At 38.2% G+C, this 25167-nt stretch overlaps 1 protein-coding gene across 2 annotated transcripts; it reads left to right on the top strand.

The window, feature by feature from the left end:
* The first annotated feature begins 631 nt into the window (after positions 1–631).
* On the top strand, positions 632–25167 carry LOC121854627 (leucine-rich PPR motif-containing protein, mitochondrial-like). 2 transcript variants are annotated; one of them, XM_042349309.1, is made up of 26 exons: positions 632–783; positions 2143–2303; positions 2971–3093; positions 3759–3916; positions 4558–4667; positions 5845–6076; positions 6987–7178; positions 7730–7943; positions 8765–8980; positions 9344–9472; positions 9976–10118; positions 11408–11569; positions 12416–12556; positions 12698–12893; positions 13606–13822; positions 14156–14269; positions 16329–16446; positions 16972–17131; positions 18242–18500; positions 18861–19080; positions 20180–20378; positions 20746–20849; positions 21223–21403; positions 22872–23023; positions 23435–23499; positions 24907–25167. In XM_042349309.1, the coding sequence occupies exons 1-25, from the start codon at positions 653–655 to the stop codon at positions 23495–23497; spliced, it is 4095 nt and encodes a 1364-aa protein (XP_042205243.1). In that variant the 5' UTR covers positions 632–652; the 3' UTR covers positions 23498–23499; positions 24907–25167. The 2 variants fall into 2 exon arrangements, with proteins under 2 accessions (XP_042205243.1, XP_042205242.1); XM_042349308.1 differs by having other exon boundaries at positions 9973–10118.

Here is a 25167-nt window from a genome sequence, read left to right as displayed (position 1 = left end):
ACATTATTATTCTTTCATTTTTTTTAATATCTCGACCATACCATCGCGGATATTGTAGAATGGTTTTTTTCTTCACGTCTGTATAATACTTTACATTGTAAAACTAAAATGAGACATTAAAGTACAGAGCATTATTACATAAAATATATGTTGTTCCTTACATCAACACCGTTGTGTACAAGAAGCTTTAATGTATTAAATCTCCTTGGGTGTGTATGTCAGGCAGCTAATGCTGGAAATGTTCCACGAACACGACGGTTAACTCATTTGATGCCATTTTAAGTAGGCACCTCAAACACGACCTAATTTAAGCTGAATAAAAACAATAATGCCAACTATTGTCAGGTTAAGTTAGGTTTGCTTTATAACTATATATTGTTATGTTACTCGTGGTATTAATTTAACAAAATGTGTTGTTTTTACCTTTAATGTTGTTGGTTCGGATACACTAAACACCTCGATAACGAAAACCCTTATTTTAACGTTGGAATTTCTCAAATAATATATATATATATATTTTTTAAATAAACATGCTATAATAATATATAAATAAACATCATAATACATCGAGTAAATGTGTAATTCATAAGTTAGATAATGGATAAGTCCTGTAGTAGATGGGAAATGAAGATCAGCTGACGAGTCCCTAGGCATGGCGGCGTTACTCCGGTCTGGCAGTTTTCTTAGAATTTTTAGCGGTTTTAGACAATCATGGACGACAAATGTACCACGTTGTGAGGCTCTAACACTACAGACAACACCACTACACACTAACATCACCAGGTATGATGGTAAAGGTAGTGTTAGGTAACCACCGGCTTGTGTTACATCGTCTGCTGCCACTATCATTAATAAACTCTTAAGATAAATGTATATTATAGATGTCTAATAATTCACCTAAACTTCTTACTCACGTTATTTCAGTGTTATATGAGCAGTATAAACGGGCAGACAGTGGCAAAAACAAATAGATTTAAACCTGATCAAAGTTTAAATGTCTCCCTTCTAGGATTTGTAATTTGCATAATATTTTATTTGTGATTGTTTCCGTCCTGAACTCCTTTACCAGCTTTATACGTTTAGGTTATGCCATCTTCAGTGCCGTCCTGGTGCCAGATTTGACCACAGCAGCAAGTAGGCCTAAGCTGTGGCACCCCAGGGAAATAGAAAAAACGTATTGGATATTTTGCCGTGACTGTGGCTAAGTTCCTACTAACACTATTTTACGTTAGTGTGCTATGATTGGCTAAGTACTTTCTGTTTAATATGATGGTGGGTCCGCCGTCCCCCCCTCCCCTCCCGCAGCTAGGAAGTTAGGTAAGGTTAGGTAGGTTTCTTTGGTTGGCTAGATTAGGTTCTAGTAAATGTTGCCTCTTTTATAATGATAAGTTTCCATGCACAACAGAAATATGGTTAGGTATGTTGATAGCTACACAACGATCAACTCACATCAAAATAAATGCTCAATACCATCAGAGTCACGGTGAAATATAATTCTTCTGTTGTTCACCAGTAATGGGCGATTAGCCAATCAGAGCGCATTCACGGTAAAATAGCGTTAGTAGGAACGTACCGGTCACGGCAAAATATCCACCGCAATAGAAAAAATATATATCACTTCACTTTATCTCATTATATATAAGAACAAACCAATGAGTTCTGCCAAATTACCTTATTGCAGATAGCACAGACTAGCAGGAAGAGGCAGAAGAAATGTATAATAGCATTCAGTACTTGTATATGCTTTTTACTTCCCCACATCAAATTAAATGGGTTCTGTTGTAGAAAGTCACCAGCTTGGTAATGGGTTAATCTACTTATGTTTGTATTTCATTAGTGAGTTATGACCAATAGTAGCTGTTACCATTATGTCACCTCTACACAAACAAGAGTGAAGGGTGAAGACAAAATATGAATGTGATTTATTGTTCATACTTATTATTATTCTCATCTTCAGAGTATTGTATAGAGCTTCAAGTTTTCCATTTCAAACTATAATCTTCACTTACTCTCCTTTTTTTCCTCCTCTTCCACCTGATGTACTCACACTAACCTTAGAATAATACTGAAGATTATTAATGCATATACAGGTACGGTGTTTCCAGGTTTTTCGTGTATTGATCTGTGTCTGGACTTTTTCAGATTACTGTCGGCACAAAAACCTGTAGAAAATGTCAGAAGTGGGCAGGGACCAGCGCAAGGCATCGACAAGGCTCTGTACCGCATTGACACAGACATACGGAGAACAGGACGCATATTTAAGAAGGATATTGAGGATATATTTGGAGAAATTAAAGCCCTGAGTATGGTTCCTTTTAGTTTGTTTTGGTTTATACAAATAAAAATTATACTACGTGTAGAGTTACCCTTGAGGGATTCATGTAATTATTATAGAAGGATCTTTTACATTAATTATTTTGTGTCTGCTCATGTTCATACATCTGAAACTTATTGTACAGCTCATTACTGTGCTCTAATAACACAGCTCAGGGCCAGAGACACAGCCCTGGGAGGACTACTGTTGCTGTTACCTCTCCTGTAACCCTCACTTCCCTCCCAATGTATAAAGAATTGTTTCAAAATATATTTAGATGAATATACGAGCAGGACTACATGTAGGCTACTGTAGGTGCTATAGAATCAACCCATGAGACACATGTTGATTGTTGAGGCAGAGTTTATGGGATGTTATTCTGTCGCTATAATACTGTATGTGTTGAACTTGCACTTTGGCTAAGCCAACCCTGCTCACTTGGGGGCTGCCACACCACAAATTGTGAGAAATGCCATAAAGGATGTTGAAGTTTTATATGTAACTAAGTTATGTTTAAAGCTCAATAGGGTTACCAATATTAATCTATCCCATAACTGTATATCAACTCCTCTGTTCATATGTTGATACAGTTTTGAGTTCATATTGGCTATAAGTTCTGTAATGTATGTCATTGTTATGGAACTGACAACTTTCAGGGCATGCCACCAGTACTCAGAGTCTGCTGTTGCTGCGGTGCTGTGGAAGCCTCGTTCCTGAAGAGCTGCCTGAAGTCAGAAACAAGCTGGTCCAAGACATCTGGGAAACACTACATGAACTGCGTAGGTCAAGGCTGCTCATGTTGTAGATTTATGCACTTGTACCTGACAGTGAGGGATCTTGGTCTCTCTTTGTGTGTTGTGTTAGTGTCTGTTTATATGTCTGTCTCTGTGTTATTTTTCTAGAGGGGGGATCAGACACTGTTCTAGCTGGCACTAGTTACTGTATTAAGACATACTGTAAACATTCCAGCAGCAGATCTCCAGTTCTTGGTTCTCATAATGTACTGTACATAGTTACTGTTTATGTTATTGTTGATGTTTCCCAAGAGTTTACTTATTTTATTCATTTACTTCTTCAGTTTTGATCATTATTTCTTGCTATATTGTAGAACAGCTAGACTCAACTACAAAATGCTGTCCTGTTATGGTACATTCGCTTTGAGATGTTTATATAAGACATTAAACTCATATAACTCTTTACGCCTACAGTACTATATAATCATTATTGTTTTGAGTCTGTATTTGCCATGATTCCAGCCTCCCTACGGCACTGTGGGGAAAAGGCTCGCCAGAATAAAAGAAAAACTGTTTGGCGCTCATTGTATGACAAGTGGCCAGATACTGTACTGTTTTCTTAGTGGACTTCTTGTTAGATGACTTAGTGAAAGTGTCAAGGATGAACTATGAGTTGTGGGTCGTGTTGTAACAGATTGATCTTCTTTCAGGCATTCCTCTTGATGTGAGTCATTACAACACTCTCCTGCGGGTTTATCTGGAGAATGAACACAAGTTCTCACCCACGGCTTTCTTGGCTGATCTAGAAAAGAATGACATTGAACCCAACAGAGTAACGTACCAGCGCCTGATCTCTCGCTACTGCCAGGTAAGTCTCGTATTTCATCATTCCTTAACTGTACTCACCTGTAAATTGTTTTTCATCTAAGACACACAGTAATGGTTTAGAGATACTGAACAATGAAAGAGGTTCTGCAAAAAATAGTGACTCGCCATTTGTAGATAACTTAAATACCATTGCAGTAAGTTCATTAGTAAGACATAGTTTGTTAGACATAGGTGATTGGGGGTATTTCTTATACAATATATGCAGGTGAATGTTTCTCCATATAGGAGGAAGGTGTTTGCTCCCAGGAAGTATAAACAAGCATGAATTGGGGAAGGGAAAATAAATATTTCCAAAGTAGAAGAGAAGCACAGCATATAGTTAGAGATTTATGGAGAGTGCACTGCCTTGAGTACTTGATCAACTGGTATTAGGTATTTCTGAAGGTGTGTTTTGCTCAATTTGATATTTAGTTTAACATGTACACCATATAGTGATGATGATGGTTAGTATAGATAGAGAGGGCAATTGATATCTAGGAAGCAATAACATGTATGAATGATAGGAGAGGATGGCATTGAGTGGCTTATCAAATCTTACCAATAATAGTAAATGGACAACAGTAAATAAAGACTGAAAAAAAAAGAGCAGACATCACACTAATCTTTTTTATATTTCCGCAGGATGGAGACATCGACGGAGCCACCAAAATCCTCGAGTTCATGAAGGCGAAAGGGTTACCCGTGGGTGAAAACATCTTCAATGCTCTCATCATGGGCCATGCTAGAGCAAAGTAAGTCACTATTGTGGTGGTCTTAGGCTCTTTACATTCTACACTCATGGTTAAGACTGTAGAAGAATGTGATATAGAGGAGAGGGATATAGTAGACTCATGTAGGGAAGACAGATATAGTGATTCAAGTCCCATGTTTTGTTTTATTACTATCACTACCCCCTATACTCGGTAGGTGCAGTTCTGAATTGCAGGATTTATTATTATTATCATTATTATTTAGTCTACTCTCTGTCATCTTCCAATGCATCAAGTTGTTTTGGTGTAGGGTGAGCCAGTGTTGATTTCCTCCTATCAAAATATCCCTCTTGCTGGTCAGAGTTAATCCTGGGTTGATAAATGAAATGATAGGGGGTAAATTAAATGTATTTTATGTGGGGTCTATGTTGTAGGAAGGAAGCACCTGAGTCAGGGAAGCCAGAATCCAGAACAGCGCTACCCTCCTTTAGTCGTTCCATTTGTTCATCCTAGCCACTATTATCACAGTTGTTCTATTGCTATTATCCATCACCCCAGCATCATCCCCACTCAACACCAGACTTGATAAAAGGAGATTAGTTAGGTTTCATTCATTTCTATACCCAGAGCTTTGTTTTACTCCCTGCATGGGACTCATAATCACTAGCAGCAATAACCATGCCTCCTATTACATACGTACATTAGACTAACAGTTTCTCTGCTGTTTTGTTCCAGGGTTGGTAGTCTGAGCTAGTTGCCAATTCAAATGGTCACTGTAGTTTCATGTAAAAACATTTGTTTTTCCTAGACTTTACCACTACATGACATATATAGTGTACAGTCGGTAAAAGTAATGGAGCTGTACTCACATCTAGTCAAATCATTACATTTCTGGTGTGACTCATGCACAGTATACCCATCACTAATTCTAGCTAGTTGTGGAAATTTGGGAAATATGTTGAAAGGCCTTGTCCTGAACCCTTTGGCCTCTCGCAATTTTTTGGGGGCATGATTTTGAAATTAATGGAGTTTAGTGGGATCTTTGACACAATTGTCCATTAAACTCCATTGATTTTTAAGATGTGTAACAGAAAAACACTTGTGTAAAAGATGCCTTCCTGTAATAAGTTGATTTTTGTGGCTCATTTACTTCCACATGCCTTATTACCAACCTTCTTCTCCACTTGAGTTCTTATAACTTGTTGTGTTTATGTTACAGTGACATGGAAAGTGCGCATAAGGTCCTGGAAGTGATGAAAGGCTCGGGGTTGGAGCCCAGCTCAGACTCGTACAAAATGTTGCTGGTGAGTTACGCCGAACAGGGAGACATCGAGGGTATCAAGTCGGCCTTACAAGAATGTGAAGCGAGTGACATTCACCTCCACGACCGCGACTTGATGGAGGTGATCCAAGCGCTGGCAATGAAGGGACACACACAACACGTACCACAGGTTTGTTTGAACACCTCTCACTGTTGCTTCCTGCTGTTATTAAATACTGTACTATACTGTACCCAGACGTATTCCTGTAATCCTCTTTTGACGTAGAATGACCAGAACTAGGAGCAACTTAGTCTCCCTTTACTTGTCAATCTAACTGTTTTAAGAGATTTGTTCTTCTGTCGTGTTCCTCTTCCACTACCATAAATATACCCTAAGTTGCTTCATACAGACAGATACCTAAATATTCCAATCCAAAAAACCATAGGCAGCGAGTAATTAATGTTAGAAAAGTAATTAATTTTTTGGATAAGTCATTTGGACAAATAATTATACAGATATCACATTGCAGACAATAGATCCTTTATCAGCTTGTTCAGGAAATTCATATATTGAGATTTTGAACATTGGAAGGTTAGATACAATCAACCAAAAAAGAAACGTAGAAATTTTTGGAAAACTGTTGCAATTATCTACACTGTCAGAAACAAGCTACTTACCACCCATGAAGTCTTTTAATGGTTCATTCATAACGAGACACTAAGCATCCATCCACTTTTTAACTTCACCTCCCATAACAACAACAGGAAAATCCCCAGAAAAGTGAAGAAGTTGGAGACATAACCTAACTCAATCCCGTCACTCCTCAATAAGTGTAAACATTCATCACAAACTCCAACAAACAAGTGTAAACATTCATCACAAACTCCTACAAACAAGTGTAAACATTCATCACAAACTCCTACAAACAAGTGTAAACATTCATCACAAACTCCTACACTCACCAGCAACAACTTGTGGTCGAGCTCCAGTCATCAGGCTTCTCAGGAAATGTTTAGTTAGATAATAAACTTAGGATATATCTCTACCTCAAGCAAATTTCATGAATAGTTTTGACCACAGATATGATAATTATTTACAGATAATTGAGAAGCTTCAGAAAGTACAGGGATACCAGCAAGATGTCATGAACCTTACTTACCGCCTCCTGAATGCTGGATGCCACGAGGTAGCTTACCAGATGTTTTCCACCATGAAGACCCCACAGAATTCTAACGGAGAGACTGGTCCTGCAGGCTTCTTCTTCATTAAGCACCTTGTAAAGAGCGGCACGGTAAGACCTCCTGGGAACCTTTTGGAAGTTGCTCTGTTAATTAGCTTCATTGTCAGAGACTTTATCATGCTCTTACACATTTTGAGATAAAGTTGGTTCAGTTTTGACTTGGGAACTTAACAATTGAGTGATGAATCTTCCTCATGTTGTGTTGCTAAGGGAAGTGTGTGTGGCTCTGGGGAATATCAGTACCTGGCATATTTTGTGATATGTAGCAAGCGTTTGTTTGTTTACATCATATTAAAACTCCCAGAATGGCCCTAAGGAACCTCGCTATAGTAGACTAAGGATGCTGGATAAACATTCCACAGAGCTGTCACTTACAGCACTCATAAAACATGCCAGGCACTGTATTAATCCTGGCGACGGTACATTATTCATTCTTTATCTTCTGACGCTGTGGTTGGTAGTGTATCTGTTGTTTGCTGGGATTTATTGCTTTGTTTCTGTTTTTACTCACACTCACTAGAGGACATAATGGGGATCATGTCTCATCCTCTGTTTAGTATATCATGAAGAAAACTTTATTTACATGTTTTTTGTTTCCACAGCCATCTTCAACAATAGTTCATTACTGTCAAGAAATGAAAAAACAGGGACTCAACACGTTTGCCTTAGAAGCCGCTCTTGGTGCTGCTCTCTCAAATGGTCTGCCAGACGTAGCCATGTTCATGTTGAGGGTTATGAACGAGGACGGAGCTCCCCTAAGAGCACACTACTTCTGGCCCATCATCATCCACTACTCCAAGTTAGGCCAACTGGACAGTGAGTAGCAGTGGACCAAACTAATCCCCAGGCCTAGACTGGCACTGTGGGTTAGGTTAGGTTAAGAGTATTGTTATTAGGTTAAATAATTCAGGTAAACTTCACTATACATCTGACATGTATCCTTGAACAGTGCAACGTTAAGTGAGACAATGTACAGTATATTGATCACAACTTTACCATAGACCTATAATAATATGATAGGGATTATGTTCCTGGGGTCATTTCTGGTCAAAATTCTCTCACCAAGAACTTAATTGAATATGTAAATTATATAAAATGGATGTCAGTCAGAGAGTTTGGGTAAGGAGGTGGGGGAGATACTGAGACAAGACAGCAGAATCACCTCCCTCTTCACCTAAGGATGGACGCTTACGTATTGGTTCATAGACGGCTGGACAGTTGTCTTAGTAACAGTTAAAGGTGTCCCACACATTGTCTTCTTCCTCGTGAATTGTTCTCGCCAACATGGGTCAAACACTCTGGTTATGTCTACAGCTCATATACCAGAATCAAAACTCCTTAAAACATTCAGATTAATACTTTTCCTTATTTATTTTTTGACCAGCGTCCAGTAACAAAAATTTCACTCGGACGACGTTTACTAGAGTTATGGTACGGCTATAACATTTATATTGATTCTTGTATAAAAAAAAGTTGCATTTGATTTTATTTGTGTATTGACCAAAGTATCTTGAGGGGGAGGATTGGTGTTATATCAGGAAGGATGTTTATGATGGAAGAACAGGCTGTACTTGTATTTATTTTTACTGCTTTGTTTTCATGTTAGTTTAAGGTCGTGTGTTTGTGCGTCTTTGCAGAGGTGTATGGCACTGTGAAGGAGATGGTGACCTTAGAGGTTCCCCTGACTCTGGAGACCTTCAAGATATACGTCATCCCGGCAGCTCTCGGCCAAGACGACATGGACGCCATGATTGGATCTTTAAAAGATGCAGGAATGTCTCTGTCGTCAGTAATAAATGGCTGCATCGCCTACTTTCTCAGCAACGGGGATGTCGTGGCGGCATCAAACCTATGTAAGCATTTGTTACTGATGGGAGGCAGAGTACAGTACATTCGGCAAAAGTTAATGATAACAATGTGGATATTTTATGTTTATTAACAACTAAACAGTTTAAGCTGAGGGTTGCATTTGGTAGCATCTTCTATCCACTAAATTAGAGATTTGAAGTAGTCTTAAGAAGTCTTTTGGTGAGTAATGAAATACTTTAAACAGTGTCTTCATTTATAACCAGTTGATTAGTTACAAAAAGCTGTCACTGTGAAGCTTCCATCTAACAGACTTCAGTATATGGGCACAGGGCCGTTGGATGAAAGTTTCACAGTATTTGGCATTTTAGTTCGTCATCATATTTTACACGAGTGTTTTTGATGGTTAGTGTCCAGGTATCGATGCCGGCTGACCAACGTATTCCGACGAGAACTGGCCGAGATTTATGTCAAGACGGGAGAAGCAGCTGCAACAAGTGTCGTCCTTGGCCAGATGCAGAACCAGAACCAAGAGACAGGTAAAGTGTCACATCACTAGTGTTAATTTTACTAATCTTTTTAAAGAACCAGTTGTGTGTTTTTGTTTGTGTGTCAATAGGTAAAAATTTTCCAAAACACAGAGTGAGAATTACATGTTTGTGGTGTAGTATACAGAGCATGTAGTTCAGTGTTGCTTGTAGAGTTTACTTAAAGTTAGGAACATTGATGAAGGAGAGTTTGTGTAAGAGTTCAGTTGTTTGTTTGAGTGGTGCGGGCATAGAGGGGATGGCAAAAATTTTTATATACTGTACTGTAATTCAAAATGTGGGTGGCAGGAGGACATATGAAAATTTAAGTGAAAAGGGGGGATAGGGAAGGTGGAAGGGGGAATAGGGATATGGAAAAGGAGGTCTTGGAGGATAGGACAAAGACAGGAGTTGAAAGGAGGACAGATGTTTAGGTGTTTATAAAGAACCATAAGAATGATTGGAAACTTACGGTGAAATATTATTCACATGTTGTTGATGTGTTTCTTCAGCAGCCGGGGGAGATCAGAACAACGAGGAACTTAACCAGCCAGCTTCAGGGCGAGACCAGCAGGATGTGGCCGGCTTGTTCCTCCAGGACGTGGTGTGGCTGAGCCGCAAGGATGCAGTGTCCACCAGAGTACTGCCCATCCTACAAGTATGTGACCTTTTTTTAGACTTAGGTGGCTGAGGTAATCTGTGGAAGGTGTTGCCTCGTGGTTTTGACTGTTGTGGTTTGTCTTTTCTAGTTGTTGATCTCCGGGTGAAGTTTCAGCTGAGTTAAATAATATTTGTTTCATATATGAAGTTTCCTTTATTCTCATTTTTGTGTTGCCAGTTTAGCAAGACACCAAGAGAAAGTCTATATGAGGGTAGTTTTGCAACAAAGATCAGTGCCAAACTTTGCTAAATGCTTTGAAAATGTTGAGGAAAGCTGCATGGAGCTTGGAAACAGGTGACAGATATACTACTTGGTTTTGGCAGGTTTAATGATGCTTCTTGGGAACAACGATATAAAAAAAATTGCAGAAGTTCATAAACAAATAATTTTTACCTTTGAACATGAAAATCTCTACTCTGAGTATTGAAAATTTCTGTTTTATACTTGAATAAATGGTAACCAAAGGTTATGTGAACAAATAAAAAATACATAAAGACAAATGTATAAAGTATTGTATTGGTTGTAACACATACAGTATTCCTGCTCCTGGGGTCACCTCCCAGGAACCAGGTAGTTTGTCTTTTATACCTGTTTTACCCATTGGTTGTACATTCACTGAAGACATTGTTACATTTTATTGTTTGCTGAAGCCTTGTCATATATACCTTCTCTTGGAATAATGAACATATGTTAGTAAGCTTAACAGGTTGAGTGGTGTTATCTTGCAGTTGATCACTTATTTTTTTACCTACCATTGCCAGTAACTCTTGTGATGGTAAGTAAAGTTTCTGGCATGTAATAATGGCCATCCTAGAGGTCTGTCACAAGCTGTTATAGCTGTGAGTGTGGAACTGCTGCCTGGGGGAATTATTCTATTGATAGTTATGGAGTTAAAACCTGAATTATTCCTATTATTAAAGAACTGACTCACGGAAGACGAATACAACCTTTCCACTAATGTACAGAAGACTTTTTTGCTTATGTATATTGAAAATGGACCTTAAATCAGTAACATTTTGATAATTGTAAGGTAATGTTAGTTACCAGATGATTGTGTCTTGTTATTGTTAGCCTTTAATAGACAAACTCAACTTCTCATTTACACCTTAGATTGATATTATGAGCACATCTTCTCTAAAAGTATTGGACAATAACTTTACTAAATCCTTCTACTTTTGACCTCCCTTCTTCCCTTTCTTTTAAGATGTAAAAAATATCCCTCTCACCCTCTGTCAACATCCTTATCAGAATTTCATAAGTAAGAATCTGTGCTTCCTGTCCCCTAGGAAATGGAGAATCGTGGCATCAGCATCAGCAAGGCCAGTGCCGCATCTGTGACGTCCAAGGTGGGGGAGCAAATGACCGAGGAAGTGTCTGGCCTGCTGGAGAGACTGTCGTCGGGAAGTCTTACATTCCAACCCCTGACCCGAGAAACCCAGGGACCCTATGTAAGTTGTCTGGTCATGTGAAGATTAGGCACCCCGGCTTATTTCACCTGAGGATTAAACACCAATGACACTACCTGGGGGTTGGGTAAGGATAGATTAACATTGGGGTGTTCATTCATTAGGTGAAGTACACTGGAGTGCCTAATCTGCATGTGTTCCCAGTTATCATTTCCAAGACATAAAAACTTGTGGTTTTTTCTTGTTTACAGTTATTTGCTAATTCAGTATAGGTTTGGGAATAATGTTTTGTCACTTGTGGTATTATTGATGTTGTATTGAGCATCCTCATAATCAAAGTAGCCATAGATGATTGTGGTAAAGTTCTATAGATGGGTTGGAGTTAGTGCAGTGCAAGGAATTGCAGCTTTTGTACTTTGGAGTTGAAGCCTGTGTATTTGGAGCAGAAACCTTCATATTTAGAGAAGTTCTGCAGGAGCTGTTTTTATTGAAGATGAAGAGATACAATAGATATATAGATTAAAAACATTATATATATTTACAGATTTAGGAAAACATAAACTGATTTAACAACAGGTAATACAGTACAGATTTCACTAAAGACAAATGGATTTAAAAATTGATAAATATTGTATACACATATACCTGTAGGTTCATACAGGTAACAATATACTGTAGTAGTATACAAATTTAACAACGTAGATTTGCAGATTTAACCTACATATATAACAATGGTACCGGACACAGATTTAGCATGGAATATGCAGCACAGGTTTAACAATAGCCACAAAAACTAAACTAAAAGACATAGAGATTTAATAATAGATGTCCTGCTGTACAGTAAGTTAACAAGGGGGGGTAACTTATACAACTCCCTGCCTTCACCAGCACCAGCAGAGTGTGGATGAGTTGGAGCGTCGTCTGCTGGAGCTAGAGAACAAGAACCTCTCGACCATCAACATCTTGAGCTACCTCCTCCCCGCCTACGCCCGCAACAAAGACGTGGAGAAAGCCGAGGATTTGAAGAAGGTCGGTACAGTACCCCTTTAGTAAAAAAAATCCTTCTTTTGATTTTTCTCATTTAAACTCCTGTACTTTCATCATTTTACTTTTTTTTTTTCATTGCTTGTACTAAACAGTAATTTGTCAATTTATTGTTGGGCGTTACAGAAACTAGACGCAGAACAGTACCCCATCAGCGCGGGTACGTACGTCCTCTTGATTGACATGTACGTGAGCGTCGGTAAACTCGCAGAGGCCACGACACTATTGCGGGAGCTCGAGGCCAAAGAACCCGACACCAAGCTGACACCGTTCAAGTTCCTGCGTCTGGCGTCGCTGATGGTCCAGGAGGGTCAATTAGAAGGTGAGGAGGGGGGGAAGAAGAGATGCTGTTTGAGGGGGGGGGAAGAAGCGATGCTGTTTAAGGTGTATTTTATCATGAATTTATTCGTCGAGAGGAACTTTTATCGTCTTTTCTGGGTTTTGTTACAGCTGGTGTCTCCAAAATCTGTTATGAGGAGAAGAGTTGATGATATTTCTTCGACAGTGTAAATATTGCACGTGCTTATGAGCCATGACTAGTAGGAGTAATCATGAGCCCTGATTGGTAGGAGTTTTATAATGTTTCTTCATGCTTGACTGAGGAAGTTGCAGTTTATGATTGATCTTTAGAACCTTATAAGATAGGAGGATGAATATTGGATGAATGAATTGTTTTTAATATGATTCTTGTTAGTAGACCATATTCAGTTGTTCAAGGATACTCTCTCATGTTCTGACTCGCCTTCCGTCCAGGGAGATAGTGTTAGTAATAAAGTCAGTTTCAGGTTTTTCCGGGGAGTGACGTTCCTGCTCCCTGCTCTAATAAGGATCACATTTACAGTACAGGATAGAATTAATTAGCTGCATTATTTTCTTGTATTGACTTTTATATATATTGTGTGGGTAAGAATCTCATCTGCATTTGGAGAATATGACTTATTTTGTAAAGCAGTTGTAGATGGGGAGAGTCAGGGTCTTATTTACCTGCTGTTTCTTGAGATCAGGTCATAACCAGTCAAACTTTATCTCTCCAGAGGCAATCAAGCTAATTGAAAGTCATGCACTAGAAAGCTTTGATGACAACAGGGAGGCAGGAATAATGGGCAACATGAGCAGGCGTATGGTGGATCAGCTCTCAGATACAGGGGATACTGCTGCAGTGCGTCGCCTTATAGAGGTCCTCCTGAAGAGCAACGTAGTTCAGCCGGGAGCCAGCATCTTTGGGCCACTCATCAGAGCTTACCTTATCAAGTTTGTAGCAACAACATTAATCATTTGGGTTAAGGGTTTATGTTTATTATCATTATTTGTTATTTTTAAAGCCTTTCTTGATTGATACAAGGGACTGGAAATAGACACACACACACACACACACTCACTACACTATCTCTCTTTCATTTATTCCTACTATATATACTGTACTGTACATGAAACCCAGACAACACTACCCCGCTGTCATCACTTATGATATATGATTATAATGTTGCAGATCTTGATGCATAACCTTCAATATAGTGTTAATATTTCCCCATTTGGAAATTTCTGTTCATGAAAGAACACTAAATGTAATCAAACTTTTTACAGTGAGGATCTGGCAGGAGCTATGAAGGAGTTTGAAGCCATCTGCCGGGAACACCGTGCGACGCCCTTCAAGCTGGAGCTGACCACACAGTGTATCAACCTAGAGGATGCAGATAAGTGAGTGTGAAGAAGGAATGATTCACAAAATCCTATTGATACAGTTTAAATTATTTTGTAATATTATGCCACATGAAAGAAAGAGTAAATATAAGTAAGTAAATTAATATAGAATGGAATGTTTTGGTAGTTTGGGCAAGTACAATGATCTCACATTCACAGAGTATGGAGGACACGATGGCATAGTAGTGTAGCTCTATTTTTCATGAGTCCCATAGGATCCAGGAAGCCAGCGACCCTCACATTTTGCTTTGTCTTGTAGTTTTTGGAAAGATGTAATCCCAAACACACAGGAATGTTTTTACCTGTTTACTTTTACTGTATTACACCCATAGGCACAAACGCACACATACACACTGGTCCCCTAAAATGTATTGTGCCAGCTTTGAACCTGTAATATGGTCCTTTAAATGTGTTTTAATCTGTTTTGTGTAAAGCTCTAGAATTAAGTTAGGATTGGTTGAGATGTACAGTTGTGTTGAGGTGCGGTCCTGCGGCTTTACCGGTTTATGAACACGGAAATGACCCTGTGAAGATGGACAGGTGTTGTATTTGAGGTTAATGAAGGAAAGCATTATTGGGGGGTAGTTGTAAAGAACCCACCTGTAACCATCTCAGATATGTGACTGCAGGTATGAGGGAGGCAGTGGACTATCAGGTAGATACTATTGTCATAAGTGTGTGTAGAGAGAAGAGATTTATAGAAAAAGATCAAGAGTGTTTTAGGTGAGTGAGGAGAACATAAATTTAGAAATACTGTAATGTGAGTTGTTTGTGTGGACACGTATATAAAGTTGTCCCAAAGGTAATGTTTGGAAGAGTGTGTGTGAACAAACCACATGCTATTTATTGTGTAACAGTATTTGAGATGTAAATATGTATATATATATATATACTGTATATATATATTTACTGTATATATAGATAGATTTTTTAAAGGAACGATCTTATCCAAAAAATTTTGCCTTGTCTCCTCCAGGGTGGGCTATGAAAAACGCTTTCCAATTATTTCTCATTGTGCAAGGTATGTATTCCCCCAACCTCTCTGATGGTAAACCAATTGCTGGAGGTTCTTTATATTATAGCTCATGAGGAGAGCCTTACACTCTCACCTGAATATTTCATTGGGAAGCTCCAAGATACAGTACTGTAGTGGGTGTCATACAACATGTGTATTTACAAGAAGCTTCCAGCTGGGGGCGGGGATTGCAGTCATTCAACAGTATAAATTGTTCATATAATAGAGATTCCATGAGACAAAATACTATAATGGTAAACTTATGAACAAAGTACTTAAACTTAATTTTTGAAACATATTTATACATGAATCAGTATGTTATATCTTAATCTCAAATACTGCTTACCACAAGATGCTCTGATGATACCTTAAGGCAATTGTGTGTGTCACTGTTGTATTTATCCATTAATTTATGTACAGTACACTATACTACACTACACTATAATGCATTCCATGCATTTACTTAGAATGTGTGGATGAATTATGACCCCTGGGTGATTGTATAACCTTTTCACTGTTTATCAACAAGTTTCTATGTGTGAAACATTATTGCTACAAATATATCTTGTGAACTGCCAGTTCGTGGAGCGTGCAGAGTCAAGAGTTGAAGTTTGTATTTATTGTAGAGGTCTGTAGTAGAGTTGCCTTTAAAAATAAAATTACATTTTATAAGCAGATGGGATAGGGACTGTAGATTTCTAGATGAATGATTTATAACTTGAACTTGTTAGATAGACAAGTGGAGGCTAGAGGTTCATGAACAGGGGCCTTAAACATTGTTGGTTGAGGCAAATGTGAAGATCAGTCATATCCATCACAACACTGCTCACTCAAAACTAGTTTATCTATAACAGTTTTGATTGATTTTTGTTCTTAACCCATCCGCTATGGGGACACCAATTTTAATACTTAATCTAGCCCCAGACGATTTTATTCAGCACAGAGGGTAACCCATACACAAGTGGCTAAGACATGTAACAATACAAATGAATGTACAGAATTTCACAAGTTGTTACATTTTCTTTCTCTTTTCCTTTTCAGATTACAGAAGATTATGGACATGAGTATTGAGATTCACGGAGAGTTGAACAGCTTGTATGACATGGTGTTCGCGTTTGTCGAGTGCGGTCGCATCAAACAGGCAAAGAAGCTCCTGGAGGTCAGTGACTAATGTTGTACACACATCACTTGTACCTTAATATGGCCCGTTGGTCTCCCTTGTGCTTGTTCTGTTCATGATTGTTAAGAAGCTTCCAAGTGTTGCTAGTCGTTAATACTTTAGTGATTATAATATTTGACACAAGTGAATAAAGAAGATAATAGGTGATGTAGTTGAGTGGATCTGTATCTCTCACTCATCAAGATTTAAGGGAGAATAAACTAGTGGGTTCCTTCACACCATCTGTCTGTCATCTCGGTTTGATTTATGGAATGTGACTCATTAGCTTAATAAAATGAGATCCTTTTTTGTCATTTTTTAATTATGTGATGGTGAAAAATGGTAATGGGAATGATGGTGATGATGGGGATGGTGAATGATGGTGGTGATAATGGTGACAGTGGTAATAGGGGAAGGATGTAGGTGTGTGTGTGCTTCTTTTTTTACCCTTTATATTCACCCATACTGATCAGTGCTGCTGTTAGATGATGACCATTACAACTTGTCCTCGATTCTGTGTTCCAGACTCCTGGTTTACGAGCCTTTAACCAGAAGCTAGATAACCAGTGCCAGCGCTACTTAGATAACGGCAAAATAACGCAACTGGAGAACCTCGTTACTGTCACTCGGGACATATTTGACTTAGACAGAAACATGATGTATATGAACCTCATCAAAGCTTACAGTGAGTACCATTTAATGAAAGCTTATAGTATGTATATATGTATGTATGTACAGTACTGTATGTATGTATGGTCATTATAGGCTCCTGATGAGTAATATTTATACATTAACCTGCTTCATCTTATATTCTGTACATACATTATACTGTACTTATATAGCTCACACCTGGTAGAAGCTTATGAGAAGTTTTATACAGTAATTATCGTTCCAGTGTAGGTTAAAAGGAGAGTATTATGGTGTGTGAAATGAACTGACGTATACAAGTGGCTCGAGATGTATAGCAGGAAAGTTGGATTTCTTTAAGGTGTTCTTAGTGGATGGAGATTCTAAGGAGATGGGGATTCTTAGGTTATATTCTTATGGATATTTGGATAATGGTGGATACTATAGCCCACCCTTCCCCCTCCCCCTTCCTCCTCCACCACCATTTCAACCAAAGTCCCAAGATTTAACAATAGTCCTTAAGGTGATGACTCGAGAATGTTAATGTTTAAATGAAATTGTGTGAAATATTACATTGTTTTTCTCTACTCAAGTACCAGTGTAATTTGTATAGCTTCTCTTAATGTGATGGAGGTGAACTGCTAGATGGGTAAAGGGTAGATTATTTGAAGCAATGGGGGAGTGGGCAGGAGAAATGTTTTTTTTTTGTTTTTGGGGGGAGGTTGGGGATTGTTTGTGTGGTTGAGTACATCGGTGACGTCAATTAGGTTGGGTGGCCGATGGAGTGAGTGGCAAATGTAAGGGACGTGCGTTGTTTGCCTCTTCGGGTTCCACCTACCTTGCTTCATCGTAGGAAAAGTCGTGTAAGATTTAAAGGAAAAAAAAAAGATTGATATTGAGTTTACTTAGATGCTGGACACACTAATGCGACCTGGAGTTGGTTTGGTTAGGTTGCCTTCTGTTGGGTTAGGTTAAAGTAGATTATGTTTAATTAGGTTAGGTTAGGTTTAGTTGAAATAGGTACTTTTGGTTAGGGTAGATTATTTGTTTGGGTCAGGTTGAGTTAGTTAATGTTTGCTTGGGTTAAGTTAAGGTGTTTAATCATCACATTAAATAAGCCTAATCTTCATGTAATCCTAATATACAACTTGACTTACTTTAACTCCAGAACAAACGAAGGACTGTGATAAAGCCTTGGGCATCTGGACATCTATGCAGGAGGAAAACATTCAACCTAGTGAGCCTTTCCTCCAAGAACTGGGAAGTTTCCTGAAGGAGAACGGCTATAATGTTCCCTTCGTCATTCCCGAGTCTCCGGCACCGACTCCCGCTGCTGTTCAAGAGGCGTCCAGTGCATCCCCAAGAACGATGTTTACCGAGGCCCTGGCGGCGAGGGACTTCACATCCGCAGTTTCCGTAAAAGAGCAGTGAGTTCTGTTCCTGGTGAGAGTTTTCAGTAGAATCAGAATTACTTTGTTGATGCTCATAATAACAACTCACTCTGCAATGCAATTTAAGCAAAAAACTTCATGCAATATTTTACCTTCACTTTGAGCTGGAGGGGTAAACAGGTTATGAGGATTGGACCAGCCTCAGCACCAGTATGTTAGCAAGAATAACTGGACTGATGACAACTGGAAATAACCAGATAGTGACTGAGTTTGGGTTGGTGTCCATTTGTGTCAGGGTAAAGGGTTGAATCACTAGACAAACACTCAACACACATATAAACAAAGTAACCACAGTATTGACCTATATTACTCTTATTATTATTTATTTGTCAACAGGATAGAGAAGTCAGGTGGGCAGTTGAGTATACAGAATCGTTCAAAACTGGTGGAGGGTCTCGTGCAAGATGGCCGGATAAGTGAAGCGACCAAGTTAACTCAGGACATGTTGATCACTAACTGCTACCCGGTGGCCAGAGTGTTGAAGTACTTAATAATCCAGATGGCCAAAGCTGGTGATGTGGAGACCATTACATTCTTCGGCAAATACATCGACAATGTAAGCTACCTTTTGTCATTATTCCTCTCTCGTAGACGTGCTTGTGTCTGCTGTCATTACCTCTCTAGTATGTCTGTTGATTTGTCTGTGAGGGAAGATATGAATGAGGAAGAGGAAGTTCATATTGAAATGTTAATGGTTAGATATGAAGTTAAAGGGCTTTAAAAGGATCTTTTCCATCGACCTGGATGGTGTGTGTGTGTGCATAGTGGGGGCGGCACCAACGAGAGCTGTGTTATGGTAGGAAGGGGGATCAGAGCGAACCTTTCTTTGAGTAACAAGATTAGTCATACTTAGCCTAAAACAGTAATACTAATGATTGAAGGTATATAGTGAACTCTCCTTGTCCTGCCATGGTTGTCAGGTGTTTGTTTTTATTTTTTCCTGTTGTTGTTTGTCCAGCAGAGATGTTTACAGTCAAGTCAGTGACTTTCTTCAACTTAGAACTCATTTGATTATGGAAAATCTATTCAGTCAATCTCAGAGGATAATTTGAATCCTCTTATATCCCTGGATGACAGAAAGTATTCTAACTGCTTTTGTCTTTACCAATTAATTTGCTCAGTCCCAAAGAAGTTTATAATATAATGTACACATACAAGGGATCCCCAGGTTACAAACAGGTTCCGTTCCTGAGGATGTTCTTAAGTCGAATTTGTATGGAAGTCGGAACACATGCTATGTACATATCATACTTATATACATCTAAAATCACTTAATTTATGACAAAATAAGAAATAGAATGACAAAATACAGTAAATGAGAGTAAAAAATAAGTTATCAGATTAATAAAATACTATAAATTTCAAGTTTAACCCCATTCATACAGGGACCCCCTGTATATGAAAGAATTCTGTCCTTCACAAAATGTTAGTTCTGATATTTCCATTTTATGTTTTGTTCTTCTTTGTGGTTGGCTTTTAGTGGAGACCAATTTGTCCCACTGATATAGTCTTGTATGCTGCCTGATGTGTACAAGAAAAGAATTATAATTTTGTGGTCAAGTTTATTTCAGTTTGAGTGTCTATCCTTGATCAGTATCCTGTGTGTGTGTATATTTGATTTGTATTGATAATAACATCTCGCTTCTTCATGGCAGAATATAAAGAAGCGCATCTCTTTTGACAACGCTCGGTGTATGGCATACAGAGTGTCCGGACGCTCAGAGGAAATCTTGGATGACTTGTTGATGCAGATTCAGTCTGTTCCTGAAGCTGAAGTTTCAACTATTAGTCAGCACTTTCCCAGAGGTGGACTGATGGGCATCATGGAGGAGAGCCCACAGTTATTGCCCAAAGGTATACAAGGAAACACTGTTTGAGATATACTACTGTACCTGTGCATTTAAAGGAGTCGGATATGTCACAATCTGTTTGAGGGTCAAAGGTGACTTGATACTGTTTTTTGGGAGTCTGTTTATTGTGTGTCTGTGGACCTAGAGTATGTCTCATTTTTAGGTCCTTAAACACACTGTGTACTGTACGTACTGTATTTCTTTACACACACACTCACTCACTCACTCATCCACCCCACACAAAAGTACATGATCTGCCCCACATAAAAGTACTTGAATCACCAGATATTATTTCATATATAAATAATCAATATAACTCCTGTATGTGAACACACAATGGATAACAATAACAGCTTTAACTATGTTTACAGTCACGAATTTGGCAGAGGAATATGCATCTCGGGGAATGACTGACCCGGCCAACTGTGTGTGGATGCACCTCTTCTCTGAGGGCCGGTACAGTGAAGCACAAGAGGTGAGTGTAGCAGCTTTATTCATACATAGGCAACTTTCACCTCTTCCAGTGCCCATCTGCCATTCTACATTGTTTTTAATGGACAAAATATTCTCTCTAGCAAAACTTTAAAGATGGATTATGTATGTTTGAAGGAGGTGCTGTTGATGAGTGATGTTTGGGACCTTCTTTTGGTTCAGGTGGTGTGTATGGCTGAGTGAAAGGGTTGTGCTAAGATCATTTACTCTGGTAAGATTGTCCATCTGCCCCACCTGAAGACCTGTAGATATGTTATCTTTGGATGGCTCTTCTTTCTCAATGTTTTAACAGGTTTTTAAAAAAGTTCCATATCTTCACTTTTTTTTATGTATTTATTGTTAAAACTTTTTAACAGATATACAACAAACATATCTCTGGGAGCAGCACACCTTTAATGTTCAGAAGCATCCTAGATACTGCACGAAAAACTAACAACACCGAACTGCCGGAGAGAGTAATGGAGGTCCTGGAGGCTCGACCTGAGGTGACGCCCGTGGCCAAGGGTTTGGTCTACAGCTGCTGGATAGATGTCCTTGGTTAGTTTAGTCATCTCTGTTTCTCTTTCTTAGTAAAATATAAAAGATGGTATTTACTGTATCTCAGCTTGTCATCTTAGGTGGCTGATTGGTTCTGTGTATGGAAGCTGGGGCCAAACTTATTGAAAAGATAACTACAGTGACCCCTCGGTTAACGAACTCAATCTGTTCCAGAAGGTCGTTCGTTAACCGAAACCATTGTTTCAATGGGTTTTTGGGTAATTGGTTCCAGCTCACCGAAAATTTCCTAAATTCAACAAAAATGGTAGAAAAGTTCACTTACTTTGAGGTGTGTATGTAGAAGGCTCCTGGATAATGATGGTGATGATGTGCATTTGAAGTGGGAGGTGGAGGAGAAGGGAGAAGAGAAGGCATTGGGGTGGAAGAGAAGTCACCCCATGGCGCCATTTCACCCATAAAACTTTAGTTATCTTGGTGTAATTCAAGATTATTTTCTTTAAATCAACACTGCACTGCATTATATATTGTCAATATGTAAAATAAATTTCAAAATGACCAATAATTTGCTTGGAAACACAGAAAAAGCATTTAGTTGAAGAGAGTCTTAAGCAATATGTTGCCTCCGCTGAAAAGACACAAAGACTGACGCCTGTATGGTGTGTTAACAGGCTGGATGGCGTGCCAGAAACTAGTTTCTTTACCTTCAATTATGTTCAATAATTGTTAAAATGACTAAAAAATTGAATATTAAGCTTTTAAAATTATTGAATAATATAAACTTCTTGATATTTACTAAAATAGTAAGGAATTTAAGCCCTAGAACCGATTAATGTATTGGCGGACTGATACTAAAGCTGGTTGCCCGGTCAGTGCAAGCGAAAACATGTTGAGGTCGGTTCGTAAGAAATTCGTTAACCGAATTGAAGATCCTTATGGAAGGCAGTTCATTAACCGAAATTTCGTTAACCGAGGCGTTCATTAAACGAGGGGTCACTGTAATTTATATACAGGTATGTACAGTAAACTACCTAAAAGCCTTTTTATTAAAATCTAGAACACATTTACTGTTTTCAGTTTTTAAGACACTTGGAAAAACCTGGAGCATAAGTTATTAGTTATACTGTACACCAGTTTCAGGTGTTCCCCTAAATGTTGCAGTCATGGCATGTGAAACTTTGTTCCATGTAAGGGACAGTCATGTTGTGTGTCATGTTTGTAGTATTTTCAGCATTTGGGGAGTCTTTTTTTTATACCATGGCTTGTACAGTTTGTGGATGGATCTTTGATAATATTTTGTGTTTAGAATGTGAATGTTATACTTCTTTAGTCTTAATTAGGGGGTTTCGATTATCTTGTGAACTTGTATGTAAACAGGATTAGCCGCATGTAGACCACAATGTAAATTCACGTGAAGGGCCAATTAGACTGTGGCGTATATTAACGTTTTGTAATGTTCGCTTAAGTTTCATGTGGACGAGTAGTCATTTAATAGAAATAATTCTTTCAGGTGAATTGCAGAAGTTTGAAGAGGGTTTGAATATTTTAAATAAAGCCCTTGAGACCATAACCCTGGAGGATATGAACACAACAGCATTAACCAAGCTTAAAGCTGGCCTCCTTGAGTCCAACAAATCATTTCCATACATAATTCCTGTAAAGGTAAATTTATATTGATACTGTTTTTCATACTTGATAACTTCTTTTTGAAAACTTATTTAAGAAAAGGGTTTATGATTCAGTTTTTAACCCTCTGGACACCAACCCTTGAGATATGGGTTCAATCCCATGGCCAGGCAGGCTTGGTGATGCCAGGTGTGTGATAAACCAGTAAGATGTTTAGGGCCTTGTTGTGGAACGGGAACATTGTATCAAAACAACTATAAACACAGACACTCTCTTAATTCAATCTTACTTCAGTAACAGATATGTTCTGCTATAGTATTTCCCTTCCACATGAAAAAACTAAATATATCTGTGTCCTTTTTGTTTCTCACAACTCATGAACTGTTAGCTGTAAGTTCATCTCTTATATCTGAAATAACAAACATTCTAATTACTTATGTGTTCCAGGGAAGGCGTAATCAACTGAACACCAAAAGTAGCAGCAGCAGCAGCAGCAGTGATAGTGATTAATTGTAAGATATAAATATAAATTATTATTAATTATTCTTTAATAAAATGTCTGATCTAGCTTGCAGCATTTTATTTTATGCATTTTTTTTTTTTTTTGAGCAAGAGAATATTTAAAACAATTATTCAGGGTACTGCTTAGTCCAGAGTAAAGAGTACCCTGTATAATATGAAGAAGCTGAAGTGTATTGTAGAACATGACTTATAAGTGATAAGTTGGCCGGAATAATTGGTGCAGAGCGGGTACTGGGAAAATTTTCTCGGACTTTGCTCCTAGACCCAGAAAAAATAATTTGGAGAGATTATCCAGAATTGTTCTCAGAATTTTCCAGAAAATTCACCCGATTTTCAACCTTGGAAAATCTTTCCCAAACCCAGAATTGAGAGAAATTTTCAGGAAAATTTTCAAGCAAATTTCAATTCCGGCTATTGGAGAATTGAGGGTTTCTGGCTAATTGCTATTATTTGATTAACCTGGCAGCATCATTCATGTTGTAGGTGCAGGTACTGCACTCTACTTGACCCTTCCTAGTTTAAAGAAATTCAAGCTAAACAAGCCATTGTTATCTCAAGCCAAAAGTGCAGGGAAGAACATTACTTTAACTAGATGAAAAATATCATTTATAGGTGAAGCTGTTTACCATCCTTTGTAAGCTGATGAAGACATTACAGCTGTTTAGGTTTCACTGTATAGACCACTCAGTTTCATCTTAAACTATTCAGTACCAGGTAATCTTTTTCTGTTATATATTTGGTCACTCATTTGTTGCCACATAAAAAGATTCTATATGTGAATTTGCTTTAATAATTTAAATTAAATTGGAAAAGAATTTTGTCTTGGGTTACTTATTTTAAATTGACTATACTGTATAGACAGGGTGTCATATTTTTATGGAGATCATATGAATGCTTGTGTGAGATCTGCCATAGGTAAGGCCAATGCTGCTGTTGTAATCCTGCAAAAGCATTCATGTAATCTCCATGAAAATCCGTTGACATGTGTATATATTCTTCTGAGACTCCCAGTAGTTCTTACCAAGTAAAATTTACTAAGGATTCAATATTTTGACATAAGAACATTATACAAGAAATATCATTTGTTATATGTATATACTTAGAGAAGAGGAGATATTGTTATAGAGATGATAATGGGTGAAAGGGAGGTTAGGAGGGCCAGGTGAAGACCGAGATGGATGAGCAAACTTACACGTGGAGGTTCCAAAGAGTTGCCAACCTCGCAGACAGGAGGCCAGCTCTTTTATTGACTGATTGATACTAAGGAAAGTACTCTTGTAGTTCAGTAGTAAATACCACAGATATTGTAATATTATGGCATTTTCCTTCTATTGTATAACTGCTGGTAATTAGCCTTGTACTTATGTTATCTTTTCTTCTCTTGCATGTGGATGTAGGATGGATCAGAGACAAGTAAAGGTCCCGGGAGGGGGGATTACAAGACAAGTGTTGGAAAGAACTTGGACAGTAACCACTAATACTTGGCCTAAACAGTTTGTCATCCATCTTGTATGATAATTTATATACAGCTGTGGTTAAGTTATACAAGAGACTCAGTATATGATTTTGTATTGTGTTTATTATCTGTTATTGGCAGGTTTTGTACAATTTTACTTTAAATGTATAATATTTACCTGTATATATTTTTTTTTAAGAAA

Source organism: Homarus americanus, unplaced genomic scaffold (genome assembly GCF_018991925.1).
Source record: "Homarus americanus isolate GMGI-L3 unplaced genomic scaffold, GMGI_Hamer_2.0 scaffold25468, whole genome shotgun sequence".
NCBI classification, from domain to species: Eukaryota; Metazoa; Arthropoda; class Malacostraca; order Decapoda; family Nephropidae; genus Homarus; species Homarus americanus.
The sequence above is the reverse complement of the archived record's forward strand: the minus strand, read 5'-3'. Positions and strand labels throughout refer to the sequence as shown.

Bases quoted from the DNA above. Each gene is read 5' to 3' on its own strand.
- LOC121854627 (XM_042349308.1), top strand. From the start codon at position 653: ATGGCGGCGTTACTCCGGTCTGGCAGTTTTCTTAGAATTTTTAGCGGT. The intron at 11,570-12,415 runs GTAAGTTGTCTG...TGCCTTCACCAG, and splicing joins GAGAAACCCAGGGACCCTAT to CACCAGCAGAGTGTGGATGA. The intron at 20,379-20,745 runs GTATACAAGGAA...CTATGTTTACAG, and splicing joins CCCACAGTTATTGCCCAAAG to TCACGAATTTGGCAGAGGAA.